The sequence below is a fragment of the Neovison vison genome, chromosome 2, assembly GCF_020171115.1.
Source record: "Neovison vison isolate M4711 chromosome 2, ASM_NN_V1, whole genome shotgun sequence".
In the NCBI taxonomy this organism is placed as follows: domain Eukaryota; kingdom Metazoa; phylum Chordata; class Mammalia; order Carnivora; family Mustelidae; genus Neogale; species Neogale vison.
The window spans coordinates 83,675,622-83,699,417 of NC_058092.1; the positions used below are offsets into that span (position 1 = coordinate 83,675,622).

General features: G+C 34.8%; 1 protein-coding gene across 1 annotated transcript in view; it reads right to left on the reverse strand.

Annotated features, from left to right (window-relative positions):
• Positions 1 to 23,796, reverse strand: part of DPYD (dihydropyrimidine dehydrogenase) — an 841,951-nt gene that overhangs the window by 645,681 nt on the left and 172,474 nt on the right. The window contains exon 4 of the mRNA XM_044238740.1: positions 7,940 to 8,027. Coding sequence (XP_044094675.1) covers positions 7,940 to 8,027 — 88 coding nt within the window. The remainder of the gene's footprint in view (positions 1 to 7,939; positions 8,028 to 23,796) is intronic.

The following is a 23,796-nucleotide window of genomic DNA, read 5'->3' on the forward strand; positions in this document are numbered from 1 at the left end:
GTTCAACTTTTGAAACATATATGAAGAAAAGAAGTTACTATTACACATTCTATTAGCTGTGATTAAAAGTAAAAATGTAACCTTTAAAGGCCTGAAGATATATATTGCAAAACAGAAACAAGATAGATTTTTGCATAGGCATTAATGATTCAATAGACAATGTAACATCCATTTATCTTTTTCAGCAGAATACATTAAAGAAGATGGGACATTTTGAAAATAATATTCCAGTGTTTTAACACTAGTAAATTTAGTACCCTATCGTTTGCCAGATTCAACACTAGGAAGTCATATATTAAAATTAACGACTGAATTTTGGTTTATGCAGTTAATGTTATATCAACTGATAAATGAATGAGGCTAAATGGACATACATTTTCATTTTCATTAATAATTTTAAATTGTTATTTTATTATAGTCTGAACACAGTGTTCAATAGTTATTTTGTAGAGCTTTTTTTCATATAAGCAGCAAAAGTTAGGAAATTCTGAAAATAAATATAATATCAGGGAAATGGCTTTAATCGATGATAAAGTATACTACACAGTATAGTAATTAAAACACCTTGGTCCTGTCAAAGATATATAGATTGGTAGGACAAATACAGCATTTGAAAATATACCTAAATAAATATAGAATTAAATATATGATAAATGTGGCATTTTAGGACAGTGGAAAAATATATTATTAAGCAGATTTGAAATTATTAGTCATTTAGAGAAAAAAGAGAAAGTCTGGATCTTTCACTCTTTACACCAAAGGGAAAAAAAAAAAGAAAAACCAACTTAGAATACGGTCTGTCACATGCTACTCTGTAACCTCTCTGCTTTATTATATCATGCTACTAGTGACTTTAACTTAATTATGTTCACTTAAAAAAATACATACTCATTGTAGAAAAATATACATACTCATTGTAGAAGTACATGCTCATTTTTCTAAGAAAAATGTTAACTTCTTTTCACCCCTCCTTTACCTCAACCAAATGAGGAAACTAAAGTTAAATTATATCGTTCTATGCCATATTTCCTCAGATATAAATCAGATTTTTTGTAAAGATAATATGTTATTCATTTTAATATGCAACTTATATTTTTCGCTTAATAGCGATTCCCCTCTAGGTCAATAAATAATAATATATTTTTAAGAATAACCTCACAACATTCCATAACATAAATATTAAAATATAATAAGTAATAAAAATATAAATAATAAGTAATATACAACATATAATAAATAATATAAATAGACTTAGCAGTTTTTATAATGATGGGCACTATAGTTGTTTCAGGTATCTGCCACTTCAAATGATGCTACAACTGCTACAATAAAATGTAGTGTACATATACCATTACATGGTAGCATTTTTATTTTTCTAGGAAGAGCACATAATAAAGCACATTGGCACAATGGTATATATATTTGTAATTTACAAATAAATTTCTACTATGTGACACTTATTGTTTTCTTCCAGATGAAGAGCATAAGAGGTTATTAAACTTCTTAACTTCAACAATCTGATGAGAGGAAAGTGGTGTCCCATCTTTTGATATATATATCTCTGGCTAATACTGAACTAAGACATCTCTAATATGGTAATTAGTCATTTGCATTACCTCTTATGTAATGTTTATGACCTTTGCCTATGTGCATGCTGGATTAGTTATTATTTAAATACCCAGGAACACTTTGATAATAGATGTTAATGGATAGTAAAAAAAAAAAAAAATCATTTCAAGTTGCATTAGCTTTTATTTAAAAATGTGTGCATTAAAATTTGTTCTCACATAATTTATAGCTTCCAAATTATTTTAAAAGATTTTATTTATCTATTTGAGAGACAGAGATCACAAGTAGGCAGAGAAGCAAGTGGGGTTGGGGGGAGCAGGCTCCCTGCCAAGCAGAGAGCCTGATGTGTCACTGGATCCCAGGACCCCGAGATCATGACTGAGCCGAAGGCAGAGGCTTAACCCACTGAACCACCCGGCAGCCCCTAATGAGGGGTTATAAAAGTAAATTCAAAGTTATACCTGAACGATTTTTTAAAAAACCCATCATTTTCCACTAAACTGAAATGCACTCTTCATTACATATTATGCTCTCTTACTTACTTCATCCTCTTTACAGACTTTCATCTGCTCCAGAAAATGTGTATTCTTGTACCAACAGTACATGTTGATTATAGAAGCTTTACAGTGAGTTTAAGATCTGATGTGGCAAAACTTTTTGTCTTATTCTTCAAAAGTTTCTTTCTTCCAAAAAAAAAAAAAGTTTCTTTCTTCCATATAGCTTCCCAATTACTATTTCAGTATTTGTCAATCCGGGTTTCAATCAATCTAGACTACCCATTAAATCTTTAGTAATTATTATACTTTTATAAATGTATTAAGAAATAATTATCTGCTGTTAGATTAGATTTTAAAAGGTAAAATTATAGCTAAAGTATTTTTAAAAAGTCATCTGAATGTATTCTTGAGCTGCCATGTCCAAGACTGAAAATGACAAGGCAGTAAGAAAGAAAAATAAGTGTAATCACCCTAAAGGCATTTGGTAAGTAAACCAGGAGAATATTGTCCTCCAAGAACATAACCGATACAAAACCCTTGTAAGGAAAAATGTATTCATTGCATTCTCCCCAAAATTTCTACAAACTTTAAGGAAAAGCAGAGGAAAGAAAGAAAGGAAGGAAGAAAGGAAGGAAGAGAAAAGGAAAGGAACCATAAAAGATAAGTTAAGTTATGGAGAATAAAGTAAAAAGGTTTAACATATGTCTAATTAAGAGTTCCATAAGGAGATGATAGAGAGGCAATGAGAAATTCCCCCAAATGATGAAAGTCATTAGTGCACAGATTCAACAACTACAGTGAAAAGTAAGCAGGATAAACAAAAAGAAATCCAAACGTAGATTTGAGTGTCTTAGTCAGTTAAGAGTCTGTCTTCGGCTTACCTCATGATCCCGGGGTCCTGGGATCAAGCCCATGTTGGGCTCCCTGCTCAGCAAGAGACTGTTTCTCCCTCTCCTCCCTTTCCCCGTGCTCATGTACTCTCTCAGTCACTTTCTTAAATAAATAAATAAAATCTTAAAAAAAAAAAGAAAGAAGGAAAGAAAGAAATCCAAACATAGATAAATCACTGTTTAGTGGAACACTAAAGATAAAAAGTTCTTTAAAACAACCCCCTCCGGCACTGAGTGGCTCAGTAGGTTAAGCCTTTGCCTTTGGCTCTGGTCATGGTCTTAGGTTCCTGGGATCGAGCCCCACATCGAGCCCGCATCGGGCTTCCCCCTCTCTCTCTGCATGCCCCTCTGCCTACTTGAGATCTCTCTCTCTGTCAAATAAAAATAAATAAATAAATAAAATCTTAAAAAAAAACAAAAACAAACCAAAAAAAAAAAAAAACCCAGCCCCCCTCCAAAGACATGTAACACTCAAATAAGCATTAATTAGGTTTCTGCTAATTTTCCAATAGTATCAGTATAAGCAAAACTAAACCACTTTCCCATGGCAATTCCAAAATGAAAAAAAAGGAAAAAAAATGAAGAAAATTGGCAAAAATGTGAATAAAGCTAATCCAATATAGACTAATATTGGAAGAAATATAGACTAATATTGGATTAGCTTTATTCACATAGACTAATAAAGCATAACAATATTATCTTATAAGTTTTAAAAAACTAAGATTAATATACATAAAACAGTATTTTCTGACTTAGGGATGAGATCATTGGATATATAGTACTTTACTCCCTACCAGAAGACCCACTCAAATTAACATCCTAAATGACACAGACCCATACCATAAAGGAGTTGTAAAAATTTGAATTCACTCAGTCCTAGAAAAATACATTTTTCACATTACTCAAATACTGGCATCTCAACTGTAAATGAAATTAACACATGAATTCAGAACTATTTATTTAAGCCAAATGGCATATTCAGCTCTAATTGTTTGCCCTCTAAAAGCATAACAGAGTTTTTAAAACTCTGTGTTTTAAAACTGTGTTCTCTTGAGCATCATTTTATGGCAGCGTGTAAGTAAGTTTCCAACAGTCCTCTTAGGACAAAGGTGCTCATAGTTCTTGTTTAGCAAAACAAGTGAGGAAACTAGCCTTGCACACTTAAAGAAACCTTATCACTACCTTTTTATTTTACATATCTAAAATAATCATATTTTCAAATACTAATGGGAAGTAATTTGTGGGTGTCCTAATTTTTTTTTTCATCTCCTAATTTCTCTGTCATGATAGTGGGGAAAAGCTCAATAGGCTTACATAATAGGCTATGTATTTGGACACTGATTTCTAGGCACTGGGAAGCCACTGACATTTTTTGAACAAAGCAGTGATATAATTAGAGCTATGTTTTCAGGAAATTATTCTGGAAATGATCAACATTTTACTTGATAACGGTATTAAACCACTTAGCCATTATAACTGAAAAGCAAACCCCAAAGGAGGATGAAGTAAAACTACTGATTACGCTTCTGCTTTCTAACACTTGTGTCAGGAATATGCATGTGTGTGTGCATGTGTACACACACATATACACATGCACATATATTGAGATGACTTCTTTTAAATAAAAATATTGTTGCCCATAGTTATCAAATGAATTCTGCTGGTGACATCTGTTCCTTCCCTGACTTCTACTCATACTTTCCATGGGGATCTATCATAAAGAAGAGTTTTGTTTTGTTTTGTTTTTTCCATTGCATCATTTAGTCAGCTTTCCTCTAATATGTATTATTAAGTTTATTTATCTAGGTATAAAAGCCATGCAAATCTGGGCACACAGATTCTATACAATATACAAATCAGTGGAAAAATCAAGTCTTTACAATTTGACGGAAATGTCTGAAAAGAGAAAGCAACTCCATTGTTTAAAATAAAGTATCACAAAATGAAGGAACATTTTAAAAAAGTCATTCTTTTTCGCTATATTTATAGATTGGTCTCACTCATTCTGATATACTGTATTTTTTTTCCCCCAAAGGAAAGCGATCAGGAAATAGAACCCAGTATTCACAGTTTGATGACTCTGAAACGTGTACTTCCGATTGAGAGATACAATTGCAAACAACAGCCTGCATGAACGAAACAGAGAAAAACTGACTGAGGGGGTACAATAGAATTGAGTGTACCTTTGAAAACTAGAGCTGTAATCCAGTTTGTAAGAAAATAAAGAATGGAACTATTGGCCTAAACTCCCTGAATCACAGAAACCTAACACAATACAATACAAGTGACATCCTTTTCTCAAAGAGGCACAAGGCTCATTGAGTCTGGCGATTCAATTACCCTCTCAACCTGGAAAGAATCCCCCTCCTGAGTTGAGGTCCACTGGCAGAGCAATGTGGGACAGCCTACATTGTACACAGCTGGTAAATATCTAAAAACCTGCAGGCTTTAAAGAACAAGAATCTCTGACCTTTTATGATTACTTCAGTGTTCTTCAACAAAACACTATTTAATGATAGAGTTCCCTAAATGCCTGGCAAAAGATCACATTTTCTTTTTTTTTTTTTTAGATCACATTTTCAATTAAAAGTCTCCAAATATCTTCTCTTCAAATAAAAATCTGTTTAAACAAAAATAGCTAAGCAAATCGCTTCATTAGGCAGTAAGGAATACAGACAAATTAATGAAACAAAGTTTTCCTAAAATAGAGGTGATTCTGATTTGCTTAGACATTTTATAAACTTCTCAAAGAATACCATTATTCCCTTCAGGTCTTTTATTTTTTCCTATAAATTTGTATAGACCTTGAATGAATGGGGTATACACTAAGCAGAATCCTAATATCACTAGTGAACTTTGGAATATCTAGGGAACATTTAGCTAAGATGGATTATAACTGTAATATCTCCTCATGCATGAAGTCAAGCATGGAAATAATTTTAGTCAAAACACTTCAGACTTCAAACTTTGGACATTTGGTTTCATCCCATTCCTATGAAGCCATTAGTAAACAAATAAGATTTCACATAATGAATTATTTTCACATATAAGACAAAGGTCTTGTGATGATAGATGTTTGGGATTACCATAAAGTTAATAAATGAGATCCCTTCCTAGAATTCATCTTCTTAATTATAAAACAAATATAAAGAAATTGGTGATCTTCTATGGATGGGATTAAGTCTCAAATATTGAGCATAGAATGACAATATTTTCACAACTGAATCCCAGTCTAATGGCCTTGTCTCTTTTCCATCACTCTGTTTTCTGTAATCTAGGCCCTACCCTAGCCACACTGGAGTTACTACATTTGCCCAAACTTGTCATGTACACACTCATATGGCTGCCTTTGCCCATGCGGAATACTCTTCCTGGATTGCATAGACTGCAGCATCAGCCACATTCAATATGGTTAGGGTGTCTTTTTTTTTTTTTTTTTTTAAGATTTTTTTTTTTTATTTGTCGGAGAGAGAGCGAGCACAGGCAGACAGAATGGCAGGCAGAGACAGACAGAGAAGCAGGCTCCCTGCAGAGCAAGGAGCCCGATGTGGGACTCGATCCCAGGACGCTTGGATCAGGACCTGAGCCGAAGGCAGCTGCTTAACCAACTGAGCCACCCAGGCGTCCCTTTTTTTTTTTTTTTTTTTCTTAATGTATCCATTTCTGCTCACAAATTATGAACTTCTACAAGGCAGGGCCATAACAGAAACCCAATACATGTCACTGTGTTTGGTACATAGCAGCTACTCAATAAATAATACCAGCTGCAAAAATAGTAATCCCTTGTATAATATGCACCATACTGAATGTAGAGGGAAATTAATAATTCCACATCAACAAGATATTTGTTAAATAATCACTATGTTGGGGATGGTCACACACAAGTATCATTTCATTTATACCACAACCTTGTAAGACAGATGCTGTCTTTCTTTCATAAATAATTTTCCCTGGGTTCCCAATAAGTGGTTAATCTAAAAATTTAAAAAATAAATATATTTATAAATAACAATATATTAAATATAATTAATATATCCATGTAGATTAATACCATAACATATACCTAAGTAATAACATTAATTCTTTTGAAATCCTAAAACTATATAAATGTACCATTTTCCCCTGAAATATTTTTTTGAATAACTGACATTGAGAAATGATCTTTAAAAAAAAGGTAGCTGGTTGGTGAAGGAGTACTTATTGGATTTGTATAGCATTTTAGAACGTAAGTGTCAAACACTGAAAAGAAGGATTCTCTACATCCTTTAGGAAAGACTTCCTTCAGCTTTTGTCCATCTGCTAAAGCATCAAACACTTGGCTATGAGCTCACAATACTGATTTCACAACTGAAAGATACTATTAATTAATTATTCAATCAATCAAACATTCACTTAGTGAATGAAAAACTAGGCTTAGTTTCACACTGGTTTAAAAAAATATATTAAAATTCCTTCTGTTCTACTCATGCTCATAAAAGCCTGTTTTGTATTTTTTAGTCTTGGGGGTTTTTTGGTTATAACTCTATCTAGTCTTTATGATTTATTCCATATCTTAAACAAATTAACTGAATTTTAGCAACAGGGAAAGTGCCAGACTTAATACCAAAACACATTTTGAAACAAAAATATTTCACAAATTTGGAAAGCATTTTGCTAATCAATGACAGTTCCTATCTATAAGCATTTAGCAAGCTTAAGCTACAGTCAATCTATTCAGGGAGTGTCTTGGATTTAAAAATCATTAATTTTAACAAAAACTAATTTTTAAATCAATAAACAATGAATATGCATTTTTGTAATAATTATATCACAACTTGGGAGAGATTAATTAACAAAATGTACTGCATTTTTACATGCCTCTAGAAATCATATCTTTAATAGCCTAACCCAATTTACTAAGACAAGCTTTATGCTTTAATCACAAGTCATAGATACCAAGATCAGCGCTGTTATTTTCATTTGCAGAGCTAAATCTGAATTTACCTTGTTTGCAATACTTGTGATGAATGATTTGATATCTAGATTGGTGGGACAGCTCTTCTGACAGGGGGCATCTGCACATTTCAGGCACCTAAGGAAAAAAATGACCAGATTAAAGAAACTCTAAGGTAACTGAGGTAATACTCTATATAATCTTTATCTGATACCCATTCAGAGTTAGCCTCTAGTAAGGACAAATAAAATAGTGCTATTTTTTAGATACAGAATCTTTTTTTAAGCAAGAAACAAAGAACATCTGTGTTTCGTTTTTTGTACACCTCCTGAGATGTATAAAATACCACCACTCGGGCTAACTGCCCATCCTTTCTGTGTTCCTCCTAGAGATTAAGAGAACCACACTTATTTAAGATACATCATTTATTCTTTTACTAACCCAGTCTTATTTTGATCTCTCCTAAACTGAGCAGAACTTAGAGAATACAGTCTTTTAAGATAAAAGTTGTGTATGCCTTTATGCCACAATTATTATAAAAATACAAAGCAAACAAGCAAAGTCTCTCTCATTTTACCACTTGTAACTTCCTTTTTTCCTTCCGTCATCTCTCCCACTTTGTCTCCCACCTTTCCTCTCTCCCTCTTTCTTTACCTCCCATCAGTTCTCCCTCCCTCCAACTTTCTTGTGATTTTTAACCTACAAACTATTCACATGGTCACTGGTCTTTGTAGTACATCCTTCATGCATAGTTCAAATCCACCCCATTCCAGAATGAAGCATTTATTCCCCTGCTGCTGTACCTTCAGCCAAAAAGAACAGGCTCAACCAAGGTCATGTCCCCTTTCCAATGGCCGCCTGCTTCCAATTGCAGGTCAATGAAGAGGTTAGAGGCCCAGTACCCTTGCCCAGACTTGGGGAACAAGTCTGCAAAGACCCACTGCAGCCTTTATTTTTTCTTCTTTCAGTGTTCCAAAATTCATTGTTTATGCACCACACCCAGTGCTCCATGCTCTACGTGCCCTCCTTAATACCCACCACCAGGCTCACCCAACACCCCACCCTCATCCCCTCCAAAACCCTCAGTTTATTTCTCAGAGTCCATAGTCTCTCATGGTTTTTCTCCCCCTCCAATTTCGCTCAACTCACTTCTTCTCTCCATCTCCCAGTGTCCCCTGTGTTATTCCTTATGCTCCACAAATGAAACCATATGATAATTGACTCTCCACTTGACTTATTTCACTCAACATAATTTCTTCCAGTCCCGTCCATGTTGATATAAAAGTTGGATATTCATCCTTTCTGATGGAGGCAAAATACTCCATAGTATATATGGACCACATCTTCCTTATCTATTAGTCTGTTGAAGAAAATCTTGGTTCTTTCCACAATTTGGCAACTGTGGCCATTGCTGCCATGAACATTAGGGTACAGACGGCCCTTCTTTTCACTACATCTGTATCTTTGGGGTAAATACCCTGTAGTGCAATTGCAGGGTCATAGGGAAGCTCTATTTTTAATTTCTTAAGGAATCTCCACACTGTTTTCTAGAGTGGCTGCACCAACTTGCATTCCCACCAATAGTGTAAGAGGGTTCCCCTTTCTCCACATCCTCCCCACCACTGCAGCCTTTATTATGGCTGGCTGTCCAATCCTGAATCCTTCACTTATGTAAAAATATTGACCTTCTAATAAACTTCCTGCATACTAATCTCATTTCAAAATCTGCTTCCTGGGGAACCAACCAGAGATATGATCAAACTTTAGTGTGCCTAAGAATCAGCTTGATAAATATCACAGTTTCCACAGGGAAACCCCTCCTGAGTCCGAGTTATTGGCCTGAGAATCTGTATTTGGGGGGGGAGTCTTTGAGGTGATTCTGATATATATGGTTGGATCTACACAGCAAGAATCACAATTCTGTAATTACTACATCAGGACTGAAACTGCAGGCTAGAATGGTCCTTAATTTTCATATCAATGTGTGTTATTTATTTATTTATTCATTTAATAAATATCTAATGAGCCCCTACTACATGGCGGAACCTGGGATATGAGGATATAAAATTGATAAACAAGACACAAGTCCTGCTCTCATGTATTTTGCGGTTTGGAGGAAGCTGACATGTATAAAAGGCAACTGTCATTGTCAATGTGAATTTGGGTGAAAATATTATTGGAAGGGAGCATTTAAGAGGAATGGTAGTGCTGGAGGGAGAGAGGCAGGCAAAGCTCTTTGGGAAGAGTACTACTCAAACAGAACATTGAAGAATGAATGGGCCTTAGGGAAGTGGAAAGGGTGGGATTTGGAGTGCAAGGTCACTCAAGATAATGACCCAATATGTGCCCAGGCCTGGAGAACATGACAAGGTACGTAAACTAATCCAGGTTGGTCAGACACACAGTGACAACAGGAGTAGAGAAGAATTAGGCTGGAGATCTAAAACTTAAAGTATACCATTGTCACATTTGTCAGAAGACCAGAATTCTCCAAGAATTTCATTAAGAATGAATCCTACACTGCTCAGTGACAAAGGTGACTAGCTAGCTCATTTTCTATCTACTTCCATGTGTAAAGACCTTGCTTCATTTCCTTTGAGAAAACAATACCAGTCTCCTTGTCATTCTTTTGTGAGTAGGAGAGTCCTCTTCATTGTCTGAACCAATTTCTCAGCACCTAATTAATATCTTGTTTTTAAATCTGATCTCTTTTCTCTGGTTTGTGCCCTTAGCCTTCTCTCTAAATTAAATTTTACACAATGAGTACCGAAGGCTTTTCATAATCAATTGTCCTCCCTGAAATGTAGTCATTAAACCTCTCCCCTATCATTCCTCTAAATGCCATTGTTAGATTCACATCTATCATTTAGCTGAATTCCTATCTTCTCATACTCATGATTTTTTTCTCCTAACACACTGTCACTGAGTTCAAAAAGAACTTCTTAAAAGTACAGTTAGCAGCATACACTGCACAACAGTGCAACAGAACATAATGCATGGTCAATTTGGTCTATGATGTTGAAATGAGGTGATATTATATGTGTTATCTCCACATGGATAAATATGTTGAACATTATTAGTGATCTGAAATGATTTCCTCTGAGGTGATAAAATAAAATAGCTAAAAAATTAGCAAATAATATGCCATGTTAAATAACTTCTAATTTATTAAAAATGTCACTTCAACAGTTTTAAAAATATTTGGAAATTCCCAGTAATAAAGCAACAAATGTACTTATTTGTTTCATATGTGTATGTGTGTGTATATATTTATGTCTATATATACATATGTGTGTATGTATATCTGTATATGTGTATATATATATACCATATAGATATATAGATTCTGCTCATCCTTAATGAAGTCACAAGTTTTCTGCTTTTCTTTTTTCTAATACCCAGCTTGAATAATAAGGCAATTAAAAAATAAAGTCATATTGTCAGCAGATATGAATGAGCCAAATTAATGCATAGTGTATTTCCCTGTTCTTCTAGAGAAATCTTAAATTCAACATAAACAGATTCACTTAACAGCACTGACAATGTAAGGATTTTTAGTTGTGGTTATTAAGCCTCTTTACCAAATAAGTCCCTTTTTATTATTGAGCTAGTTCACAAATAACAGCTGTTGGAAATGTCAGATGTTAATGAGGCAGGGCAATGCAAACCTGAATTGTAGCATTCTTTTTTTTTTTTCCTTTGGTGCCATGAATATGCCAGAATGGGCAGACTCTGATAATAATACCATCTTGCAATTCTCTAAGCGCTCTGCAGACTAAAGTGCATCAGGCTGCCATTAATCCCACTTATCACTCTGACAGCTCAGTAATTACACTACTGCTATAGCCAGGTAGTCCTAATAAAATATCAACCACTGCACTGGAATGCATACTGGTGAGATGTTTTATTAAACTTGTGGGGGGAGAGGGTTGATCATCAAGTGACATTAGTGTTGACCTATTTTTCTATTTGACAATAAATTATCCTTTGACCATGACATAATAGATATTACAGAGTGCATTTACTGTACCAAATCAGAAAGGTACTGCATTACAATGATGTAGGCAAATGGTGTAAATAAAATTGCAGAAATGCATGTCAGAATGTTATTACCTAAATTGCTTTAAATGATTGATACCATGAAAAATCACAGACACAGTACTTAGGGGAATATGTCAACAATTATTGTAAACCACAGTTCTACATAAATTTTTCCTTAGAAGTAACATTTAAATTGTGCTTGTTTTTATCTTCATTTGTTTAATTCCCCTTTTATGTTTCAAAGTTACTCTGTTATAATGCAGTTTATTTTTAAATGCATTGTAAGAGCCAAAAGTTAATTCAGATAAACAATTATGTAATATTTTAATCCTGAAATAATTATATTTATACTAAAAGCAGAATATTAGATTATTTTTTAAGCAATGAAACACCTTAGATTTTTTACTAGTGATAAACTTTTTTCATTTCCACGTTTAATAGAGGGCATAACAATGGATTTCATTAAAAGCAAATACAGAATCCTTAATAATGTTAATCCTTCATGATTCAGCATGACCATAAAAAATGTATGAAAATTTTAGTACTGCTATTTAAGGGACAAAAACTATTAGAGATATACAGATCTTTCTCCAGGGAAAGAGAGCCATGATTCCTCTTTCCAAATATTAGTGAGGCTGGACAGTTTTACTCTATAGCGTAACACCTGAAAAAATTATAGTAAGTCATGAAATGAACAGCATTTCATTCTTCACGCATCTGAAAACAGATGCGTGCTTTTATTGTTAAGCATCCAGAGCAGTTCGAATTGTAACCTATGCTTGTTAAAGAATTTTCCAATCCATAAGTTTAAATAACAATTTCTTCCTCAGTTAAAAAAAAATCACACAAAATCTATATGAAAACATTAAAACATCATATTGCATTGTTTTTGGTCTTTTGTTAGACTTTGGTTCAATCAAGTTAGCAATGTTTGATCAGGCTATGTATAATCTGTATTAGTCTAGATGTAATCAAATTGGGCAAGTTAGTATTTACATGGAAACAAAACAAGATATTTTCCTAATATTGATGTTGTATTGCTTCAGAACTTTCATGTTTAGTACCTTCCTCTGGAAGGTCTAATTAACTGAAATGTAGCAGAGGGGTAATAGGATCTAACTCCCCTACCCTATAATCACCAGTATAAGTAAATACACAGACTAATATTCTACCCCAATTTGGCAGTATTTCCACAGAATTGAATGGAAGGTACGTAAATCAAGAAATGGGGGCCTAAGGGCACTTGGGTGACTCACTTGGTTAAGCATCTGCCTTCATCTTAGGTCATGCCCTGCATCAGGCTCCTTGCTCAGCTGGGAGCCCGCTTCTCCCTCTCCTCCCCGCTCATGCTCTATCTCTGTCTCTGTCTCTCTCTCTCTCTCAAATAAATAAAATCTTTTAAAAAAAAAAAGTGCTATGGTGAGTGCTGTGAATTATATAAGACTGATGATTCACAGACCTGTACCCTTGAACCAAATAATATATGTTAATTTTTAAAAAAGAAAGGAAGAAGGAAATGGGATGTTAGAAGTGTGTAATGCAAGTTTGAGTTCCACAGCTTGCAATCCTTATACCAGACCCCATCATAACAGAAACAACCAAGAAAGATGGTTGGTATCTTTAAAACATGATGAGACTAATAAAATGTTCTGATACATTAAACAGTCAAGAGCAATTCCCAGATTCTAATAATTCTCTCCACTTCTCTCAATATTCAATTAATAGCCTTTCCTATATTCTTTCTGATTGCGCTTCTCTGATTACTCAACAGATTCTTACTAGCTCTGGGGTATTTGGCACTAATTTTGAATATTCCTAACATGCATCTTGGCCCAGCTTCTATTTTGCTGGGCTGGGAAACTATGGCAACATTGTGAAAAATAACTGAATTTTTAATGCTGTGCACCATTCTGCCTTGGTGATGGTGAACCAATGATGTTCATGTTTTAAGACTTTTAATATTTATTTGAATTTATAGGTTAATGCCAAAACAGAATTTTTAAATAGAGCTATTTATCTACTAGAAATTTCCATTCATATGTGGGTACTTCAAAATAATTCAAAACAAACAAAATTTAAAACAGTACACAATTCATATAACTGATACTCAAAATATCTTGTTGAACGATCATGGTCATGAGTCTGGAAATAAAACATAGTTAAAAACATTTCTACAATCTTTCTGTACTCTATACCAGAGAATTACTGGTTTTCTCAGAAACAAATGGCTAAAAAAGTATGTTTTACATTTTTTGCCTACTTTGAATTGAATGGAAGGACTTACGTTACATTTTGATACTCATTTTTTATTTTCATCTATAACTGGTTCTTAAAAATTAGTAAGAAGGCTTTTATCTCCACTTCACACATGGAGAATACTGAGGGTCCAGAAATCTCCCAGAAGCATAATAAGACCAGTGACCAGGGCAGCTGAGGAAACTACTAGAACATATTTACCATCTTACACCCAGGACTATCCCATTCACGTACGAAGACAGGTTAGAGTTTTAAAAGGTGATGTTCTACTGACCTTATCTCTTCGCAACATCACTGCCTCCTTGCCAGAGTAATTTGAAGACTGAGAAAAAAGCAGTTTAGAAGTCACAGCTAGAAAAAGGCTACAGTATCCTCTCTCCTGGAGTCCAATTTTAGTTTAAGAAAAGAGAGTAAAAAGTCTCCTCAAGGAGAAGTTTCTCGAGTCAAGACGAAAAAATTGTCACAAGATTTCAAAGGCTTATATAACCTCAGAAGTCACTGAGGCACTAATTTCTAAAATTAGGAGGCTGATTTTATTCCATTTTAAATAACCTTGGAATAGCCAGTTGTATTAGATGGTTTTTAAACACATTTTTATTTAAAAAAATAAGTATGCTCTAAAAACCTCAACAGCATAAGAAGCCACAAACTCATGTACATCTTGTCCTTACAGCAAATAAAATATTTCCATAAAAACTTCGGGCATGTCACCTTCTGAAAAATTCTAAACATACTGTCCTATTTTACTACACAAAGAGAGTAAATTGTGGTATCTGAGGATGCTGCTCACAAACTTAGATTCTTCTCTTACTTTCAAGAGAAGATGCCACAACAATATACTGCAACAATACACTGCAAAGTTTGAGGCGCCTGGGTGGCTCACTTGGTTAAGTGCCTGCCTTTGGATCAGGTCATGATCTCAAGGTCTTGGGATCTCCCGAGTCTGCTCTCTCTCTCCAGCAACCCCTGCTTGCACTTTTTCTCTGCCAATAAATAAATAAAATCTTAAAAAAATATATATTTATATATATTATATATTTATATTATATATATATATACTGCAAAGTTTAAAAATGGCTATATCTTTATTTTTTTTTAAAGATTTTATTTATTTATCAGAGAGAGAGAGGGAGAGAGAGCGAGCACAGGCAGACAGAATGGCAGGCAGAGGCAGAGGGGGAAGCCCCGCCGAGCAAGGAGCCTGATGTGGGACTCAATCCCAGGACCCTGGGACCATGACCTGAGCCGAAGGCAGCTGCTCAACCAACTGAGCCACCCAGGCGTCCCTAAAAATGGCTATATCTTTATTAAAGGTATAACTTATGGTTGTGCAAACTAAGGAATGCAAATCATTAAATATGAGAATCTATGTGATATAAAAGATGATTTCCTTCATTCCTGCTTCATACATTACCTCCTAGTACCAGTGCCTGTGTTAGGCATATTTCTCAGTTCCTCTTTTCTTTTTCTTTCTTTCTTTCCTTTTTTTTTTTTTTTTTTTTTTGGAGGGGGGTGTTGTCAAATGAACCTTTATTGAAATATTTTCCTTTGTGGTTTGTAAATAGCTGGGTGTTCCACCACGCCACTACTGCTGTCATTTATGAGGTCATGGAGGACATCAGCCATCAACACAGCAGCCCACAGGATCTCTTTAATGGTTCCAGAGGGTTCTCTGGCTAAAGACTGGTGCCGCATCTGTCAGGCAACATTGACGGTATCATCAAAAGTGATTATTTCCACTGTTCTTAAATATTTTTCTGCTTCTTTCTGTCTCTTGTTGTTTCCTTGAGGGCTTTGATAATCAGAGTTGAAGCAAAAAGTACCACTTAAAATCTGGGTGATGTAATGAACACTGGGTGTTATATGCAACTGATGAATCACTGAATACTGTATCTAAAACTAATGATGTACTATATGTTGGCTAATTGAACTTAAATAAATAAAAAAAAAAAAAAACACGCCTGTCTTTTGGAATGGCCAGTATCACTATAATCCCCGGACTCTTCCAATCACTGGTTCCCTTGGCAATGTCATCACCAGTTTTTTGGAGACAGACTAAGGGGCCGATCTTCAAGACCAGCACAGACCTGGCACTGACTTCCCCATTGGTGTACCTACGGTTCACTGGGGTAGAATTTGGGCAGCATGGTGGAGGCAGCAGGTGTTGAATGAACCTGGATTTGGGGCTACCAAAGACAGTTGCACCTTCCCCTCCTCTAAGCCAAGCTGAAACCCAAAAGCTCTCCTTTCTTCTTTTCAGCTGCTGCCATTTGGTGAGGTGGTAACAAATAATTTCTTATCCTCCAGGGTAGGGCAGCACTTTCCCCTTGCAATATGATCTTTCCTTAAGTAGCAATTTATAATTAATAAACTACCTGATTTATATGTCACTTTAATTTGAGTAAGTTTATATACATGTGACTACATATATCCATAATACAGTTACACTTTAGTTAGCATGTAGCCATTTTCAAAAACCCAAGTCTCCCAACACATTTTATAGTCCAACATACCATTTTTAATTTAACTACAACAAGCTGTAGGTATTTTTTTGAAAGCAGCATATTGTTGCTCACCACAACTGTGGTTCCCCTCCCATTCCAAACAACTGTAAGATGATTCTCAATATACCTTTGATCCTTTACAGACCTTAAAGGGAACTGGGTGACAGTACTGACAGTTTTTATTATAGCTTTCCTGCTACTCAATAATCTTATTTCACCTGGACCATTTCCCCACTAGTGTCATGAACTCTTTCATTTATATTGAGGATCTTTAAGGCTTCTTAGAAAAAAGACATTATTCTTTATAACATATCCAGATGCTGTGCAAATAACCTTCTCAAATTTTAAAACACTTCTTGTATGTTTAAATGAATATCAGTGAAGCCCCTATACAAACATAACCAAAAAGGTAATATATATTAGTCATAGATGCTCTAAAAGTAAACCTTTCAGTAAATTCCAAAAGGGAAAATACCATATATTTTACGACTTATTTGAAGGCAATTTCAGAATAATATAACAATAATAACAATACTGACACAGTTCTGTCTGAATTCTAATAAAGATATAAAAGAGAAACAAAGTCCAATGGTTTCATCAATGCATAAAATAGGCTATTTATTATATGATTTCTAGATTTATGTGATATGTTGATTATGAAAAAATATCTGTGTAAATATGTAAACCTACTTAAGCATAGTGGGCTAATATCTGAGATAGATTTAACTTTATACAATGTTATACTGCATTAAATTTTTTTTTTTGCAATGGGCAAGGATAACATGTAATAGAAAAATTAACATACTTTGATGTTGACTGACAACTAAAATTACAATATCCTGTGTAATTTTATTTTTTTTTACTTTGGTCATTTGAATCAAATCAGGCAAAAACAAACCCATGATGCTCCCATATTCTCTTTCCTGTACCTGAAAACTCCATAAATCTTATGAAAAAGATCCAGGTAAAAGTTTTAATAAGAGTTTTAACAACGGGATACACTTCTGAGTATCTGGTAGTTCAGAAAAGTAAAAAGAACAAAGGGTCAAGTTTTGTCAAATAAATAATGGGTGAGGGACAGCACAGAGCTGAAGGGATCCATTATGTCATTAAAACAACTGTGGAAGAAAATATCTGGCCTTAAAATTATACTATATCATTCACTAATGATAGAATTTAGAACCAAATTTATCCAAATCTTAGCTAACTAGATATCAGAGCATAGTAGGAGTAATTCAACTCTAAGTTACTTATTAAAAAGCCACTACATTCTAAGTTTGTGCTGGTGAAGGGAAGGGTTTACTGAAACTTACTGGAAGATGGTGACATAAAAGTATACTGGACTGGGGCGCCTAGGTGGCTCAGTGGGTTAAGCCGCTGCCTTCGGCTCAGGTCATAATCTCAGGGTCCTGGGATCGAGTTCCGCATCGGGCTCTCTGCTCGGCGAGGAGCCTGCTTCCTCCTCTCTCTGCCTGCCTTTCTGCCTACTTGTGATCTCTCTCTATCAAATAATAAATAAAATCTTAAAAAAAAAAAAAGTATACTGGACTTACTTCATGCAAAAGAGATTTGTCTAGACTTCTTTTTTCTTCTTTATAAGTATAACAGTGACTAATATTTCAGGTGCTGGAAGAACAGATTTGGAAAGCAACAGCCAGATCAGGATTTTCTTCCTGTTGGAACTATTCAGTTTCATGTGTGGATCCGACACAAATTTATGTAAATGTTTTCCTCCATAAAAAAGATGCCACTTCCCCTTTTCAAAAAGTGAAAAAGTAAACACACCCCTGCACACATTTAAATTAAATTTACATATGCATTCCTAATCAAAATCTATGCTGATTACCCTAAGTAAAAGAAAAATGCATTTTCCACAAGGTTTTTGTTTTGTTTTGTTTTGTTTTCTTTAAAGATCATGACATCTTCCTGCCTGAAGGGAAAGTTTCTCACAAAATGATCTGTAAGCACTGGCACCTGCCCACTTTATTCCTACTGTTTCAGCTGCAACATTTGCCCCACTCTAGAACTCTGTTGTTCTGTGAGCACATGAGTCATTTTTCAACCTCTATGCATTCTAGTATGTTCTTTCCCTGCCTCAAAAACTACACTTCAAGCTTACTTCAGAATTCAGTTCAGGTGACTCTCATGGAGCTCCCTGGTTCTTGCCATTCTGATCTCCCAGAACAACCTGTGGGTTCCTTTATCAAAACAATTATCACATTGAAATGCAATGCTGATTCACTTTCCTGGTGTCTCTTAGATTTCCTCTTCCAGTGAGAAAATGGTTAGGTTCCTTGTTCTTTGCTGTTGGTTTGCTTGGAAACAGATTAATTTGAAATTGGATGAAAAAGACAGCCAAAATTTTGGTAATACTCCAGTTACTGCCGTTAATGTTTAGAAAAAATACATTTTTAAATAACTGTTCTTCAAACTTATGTAAATAATATACACCTTTAGTGAAAAAATGTTTATATTTGGTTTAATTTATTGAGTAAATACTTATGTAAGAGTAACTATATGCTAGCTCTATTTTATACATTTTTTAAAATTAACTCATTTCATCTCCATAATCACTCAATAAGGTAGATATAAATATTAAATCACTATATCTTTCTAAAAACCCCATGGAGTAGGTACTGTTGTTATTCTCATTTTAAAGATAAAAATACTAAGGGACAAAATTTCCTTCTCTGTTTCAGGTTTGAAATCTTTTTTTCCTATTTTTTGTAATATTGGTGATCATTAAGAAGTTAATAAAAATCTTCTAAGGGTGATTGCCAGTTTTCTCTTTTACTTCATTCTAAAATCTTAATAGTGTATGAAAATGGTCAGGGCTTGCCTCCCAGTTTGTGAAATCCAGAGTCAGGACTCTTACACAGGTCTGACTTTCCCCAAAGCCCAGCCTATGGGTATCATCATTTCATTTCATTTCTGAGAAAGAGTTTCCGATGTAAAGAGTTTCTGATAAAAGCCATGCATGTTATAGTCATTATTATGTAATTTAATCCATAAACAGCTGCCTTAAAACACAATCTAACAAATTCCTCATTTACTTTACAAAATGCCTAGCAATAATACTTGCAGATCATGTTATTCTTTTTTTTTTTAAGATTTTATTTATTAATTTGACAGAGAAGAATAGTGAGAACAGGAACACAAGCAGAAGGAGTGGGAGAGGGAGATGCAGGCTTCCCGCTGAGCAAGGAGCCTGATGCAGGGGTCCATCCCAGGACCCCGGGTTCATGACCTGAGCCAAAGGGAGACACCTAACGACTGAGCCACCCAGGTGCTCTGATCATGTTTTTCTTTCTTTCTTTTTTTTTTTTTTAATATTTTATTTATGTATTTGACACAGAGAGAGAGAGAGAGATCACAAGTAGGCAGAGAGGCAGGCAGAGAGAGAGAGAGAGAGAGGGGGAAGCAGGCTCCCTGCTGAGCAGAGAGCCTGATGTGGGGCTTGATCCCAGGACCCTGAGATCATGACCTGAGCTGAAGAGGCTTAACCCATTGAGCCACTCGGGAGACCCATGATCATGTTACTCTTTACAAAGCATTTTCTTACAGATAAATCACCTATCAAGAAATCAGTGTTTCTAATAGAAACACCAGAAACTTCTAATAGAAATACCAGAAAGACAAAATAAAAGCAATCAGAAACATTCTGGAGAAATATCACACATACGTAATACATAAAATAATACATAAAATAAAAACATATTTGACATATAAAAACATATTTGACATCTACAATCATGACCAAGCCCAAAATAATTATGTCACTCTATAACACTTGGAACATTATATATATTGTGGCAAAAAGTAAAACTGTTTTACAGACCACTGTTACTTCATACTAGGCTCTATATAAAGGGATTTAAACATTATTTCAGTTCTTAGGAGTTTATGCCTAAAATGCAATGCTGACCATTGCACATGAAGAGTATGCAGAAATTTCAGGAAGTTAATGAACATGGGAGAAAAACAGATAAGGATATAAATGTTTAATCTTCTCAATTTAATTCATATCTTAAGGTGGACCAAAGTTTCAGGCAACGGAATGGCATGGGAAATGAACTAATGTGACAATGGCCTGATAATTATCAGAATATTTTTATAAAATTTAGTCTAAAAAAACTTAGCCTAAAGGCCAAAAGACACAATGTTCAGAAATAATATCTTGAACATAGTCATCAAAATTAGCTGCCTACAGCTTAACATGATTTAAAGTGTAAAAACAGGAAAATAGAAAAGCTAGGGGCAAATAATATATATTTCTATAAAAATGGGAAAATTCCATTGACTGTGCTTCTCATTATAACACTGACAATGTTGTCATGGTATTATGTTACATATACCATTAAATTTAGGAAAGCTCAATGAAGAATTTCAGTGAATTTAAACGTGTTCATGGTCTGTGGAATTTTCTTTCTTTCTTTCTTTCTTTTTTTTTTTTTTGTTCTTTCCTCCCTTTCCTCCTTCCTCACTCAACAAATATCTACAGAGTACTTGTTATTTGCTGGGTATTTCACTAGATGGTATAGATACCAAAATGAGGAAGATATGGGTTGTGCCTTGGAGAGTCTCACAGTGAATAAGTCAGACACATGAATGTACATTCTTGTGATGTGAAGGTGGGGTAATGGAGAGATTAAGAGATGTTCATACTTGCCCTAAGTTCAGAGGCACCATCTGTTCATTCTCTATCTTCAACGCCAATATAATATAAAAACATAATAAATGGATTTGTTTCTTCAGGCTGTGTGTGTGTCTGTGTGCTGGTGTGTATATGTGTCTCTTAAGGGAAGGCCCAGTAATACAGGGTTTGAGGAAGATACGTGAGAAACTGGAAGTATCTATTACTATCTACTGAAAGTGGCAGAGACTCTCTGCCCAGCTACTAGATTTGCCTTGACCACAAACAGATCATCTCTTCTTTAACTGATCTCTTTTCTTTCAAACAGATCATCTCTTCTTTAACTGATCTCTTTTCTTTCATTCATACACCTTCCACTAGGTACCTATCACAAAATAATACTGTAAGAGATAATGTAGTATGATGGCTTCTGGAATTAAAGGCAGCTCTATCATTTATGAGCTTTGTTATTTTAGGAAAGTTAATTAAATTCTTTGTGTCCCCAGTCCTCCCATAAGTTGCTAATTACAGGCTAGACACCATACCATTATAAGGAATGTTAAATAAATTAACATAAAACACTTAGCGCCTGCCATATAGTAAATGCTCAATAATGTAAATCACTGTAAATTGTATGTATTATTACCCAAAAACAATGGAGAATACAATGGAATAAATGAGCACTGTTTTTCGGTAGTTACTGGGAAGGACAGTTTTATGGTGAAATTATAAAATAATAATTACTGAGATAATTATGAAGAATACCAATGATGCATGCCTATAGTAGCTTCTCAATAAATGAAAAACATAGGAAACATTCTGAAAAATATCTTCCAAGTCAATTCAAGGGACCTTGTAGAATATGGAAGTGAAGTGGTATCATTTTGGGGGAAAAAAAAAGTGTAACCAGGAGAGGACATGAGGGATAAAATATGTAAGCTGTAAGTGCTACTGCATCCATAATGAAGTGAGCAGTCACACCATAAAGCCAAGCATGAAGTGATCTCCATGGATACATCACTAGCATGATGAGTTACACTTAGCAATAACTTTGCAATTGTTACCTCATTTCTCCAAGTGATGCCTTCTTTAGTTAGTATTAATAGTTTTGATGAGACTGTTTCAGTAACGAATTTCACATTTGGGTAGTTAGTGTAGGCAAACTTACATGTCAACAATGAAAAGAGGTATTAGAACCCAGGGTGATGAGAGCAGCAAGGAGGCAAATGAATCTCCCTTTGTCAAGGGAAGGTCTCTGATAGAGGTTTAATTTTTTGCCTCCTTTATTTCCCACATCTAAAATGAATATTCTTCTAGGACATGAATGCATTTCATAAGACACACTTAAGTTTTCAACTTTAAGTATACAAAAGGAGAAAGAAAAGAAACTTGTTTAAAAAAATAATTTTGGAGAATAAATTTTTCTTTATGTACCACATTTTCATTCAAGCTGTGAATTGTCCCGCCTGTTCCCTTCTTGATATTTTTTTAAGGTGAACTTTTCAGAACAATCCCACTGAGAGGAAATTGCTTTGCAAGCTAGGAAGATATTAATCTGTTCTCCCAGCATAGTGGGTGCATAAATCCTTTTTTATTGAAGAGGTGGTGTTAAAGTTCTATATATAAGACGACAGTACAGTATTGATTTTGGTAATACTAATACAAAAGCAGTATTTTCAGTTAAACATGTTATATTCTTCCCATTTTCCTGCCTTTGCTCTTGCTTCTCCTTCAATACAAAATGCATAACTCCTAACTCATACTTCCCATCTAACAAATTTCTGGGTATCCTTCAGGCTCTAACACAGGTATCATTTCCTCTTGAGAAGTCTTCCAATTACCTCCTCTCACTTCTTAAAGATTATTAATTTACTTCTTCATATCCCCACATTTTTCACATTTTATTACAATTATTTTTTAAATAAACTGTATCCACAAATAGCTGATGGGTCTCACGAGGACATTCATTCAGTCAACAAATATCCGTTGAGTGCCTGTTAGGTGCAAGGCCAAGAGAAAATAATGGCTAGTAAAACAGACCACAGATACTTCCTCAGTAGGCTTAGGGTTGAACAAACTGACAAACATTTTACTGCAAACAAAGATGAATTATGATAGTACAGAACAATGGGATCAGGGGATCTGGGAAATTCTTCCCACCATCTCAAGGATGAGTAGGAATCACCTAGAGTGAGAAGAGAAAGGAGGAGGCAGAGGAAACAGATGTGCAAATGCCATGACATGGCAGGAGGCTCAGCAGGTTGGAGGCTTTGAAGGAAGGTCCTGGTGCCCGGAGCAGGAGAGTAATGGGGAGGGTGGTTGACAAGGGCAGGGATACTGCTGATTTAGTCCTGGTACTTCCAGCAGCTAGCTAGATCAGGTGCTCAACAAATGCCAGTTGAATAAGTAAATGAGTAATAATAATAATTAGAGGAGGACTACGCACTAGCTTGAATTTTGAGCATTGTATTAT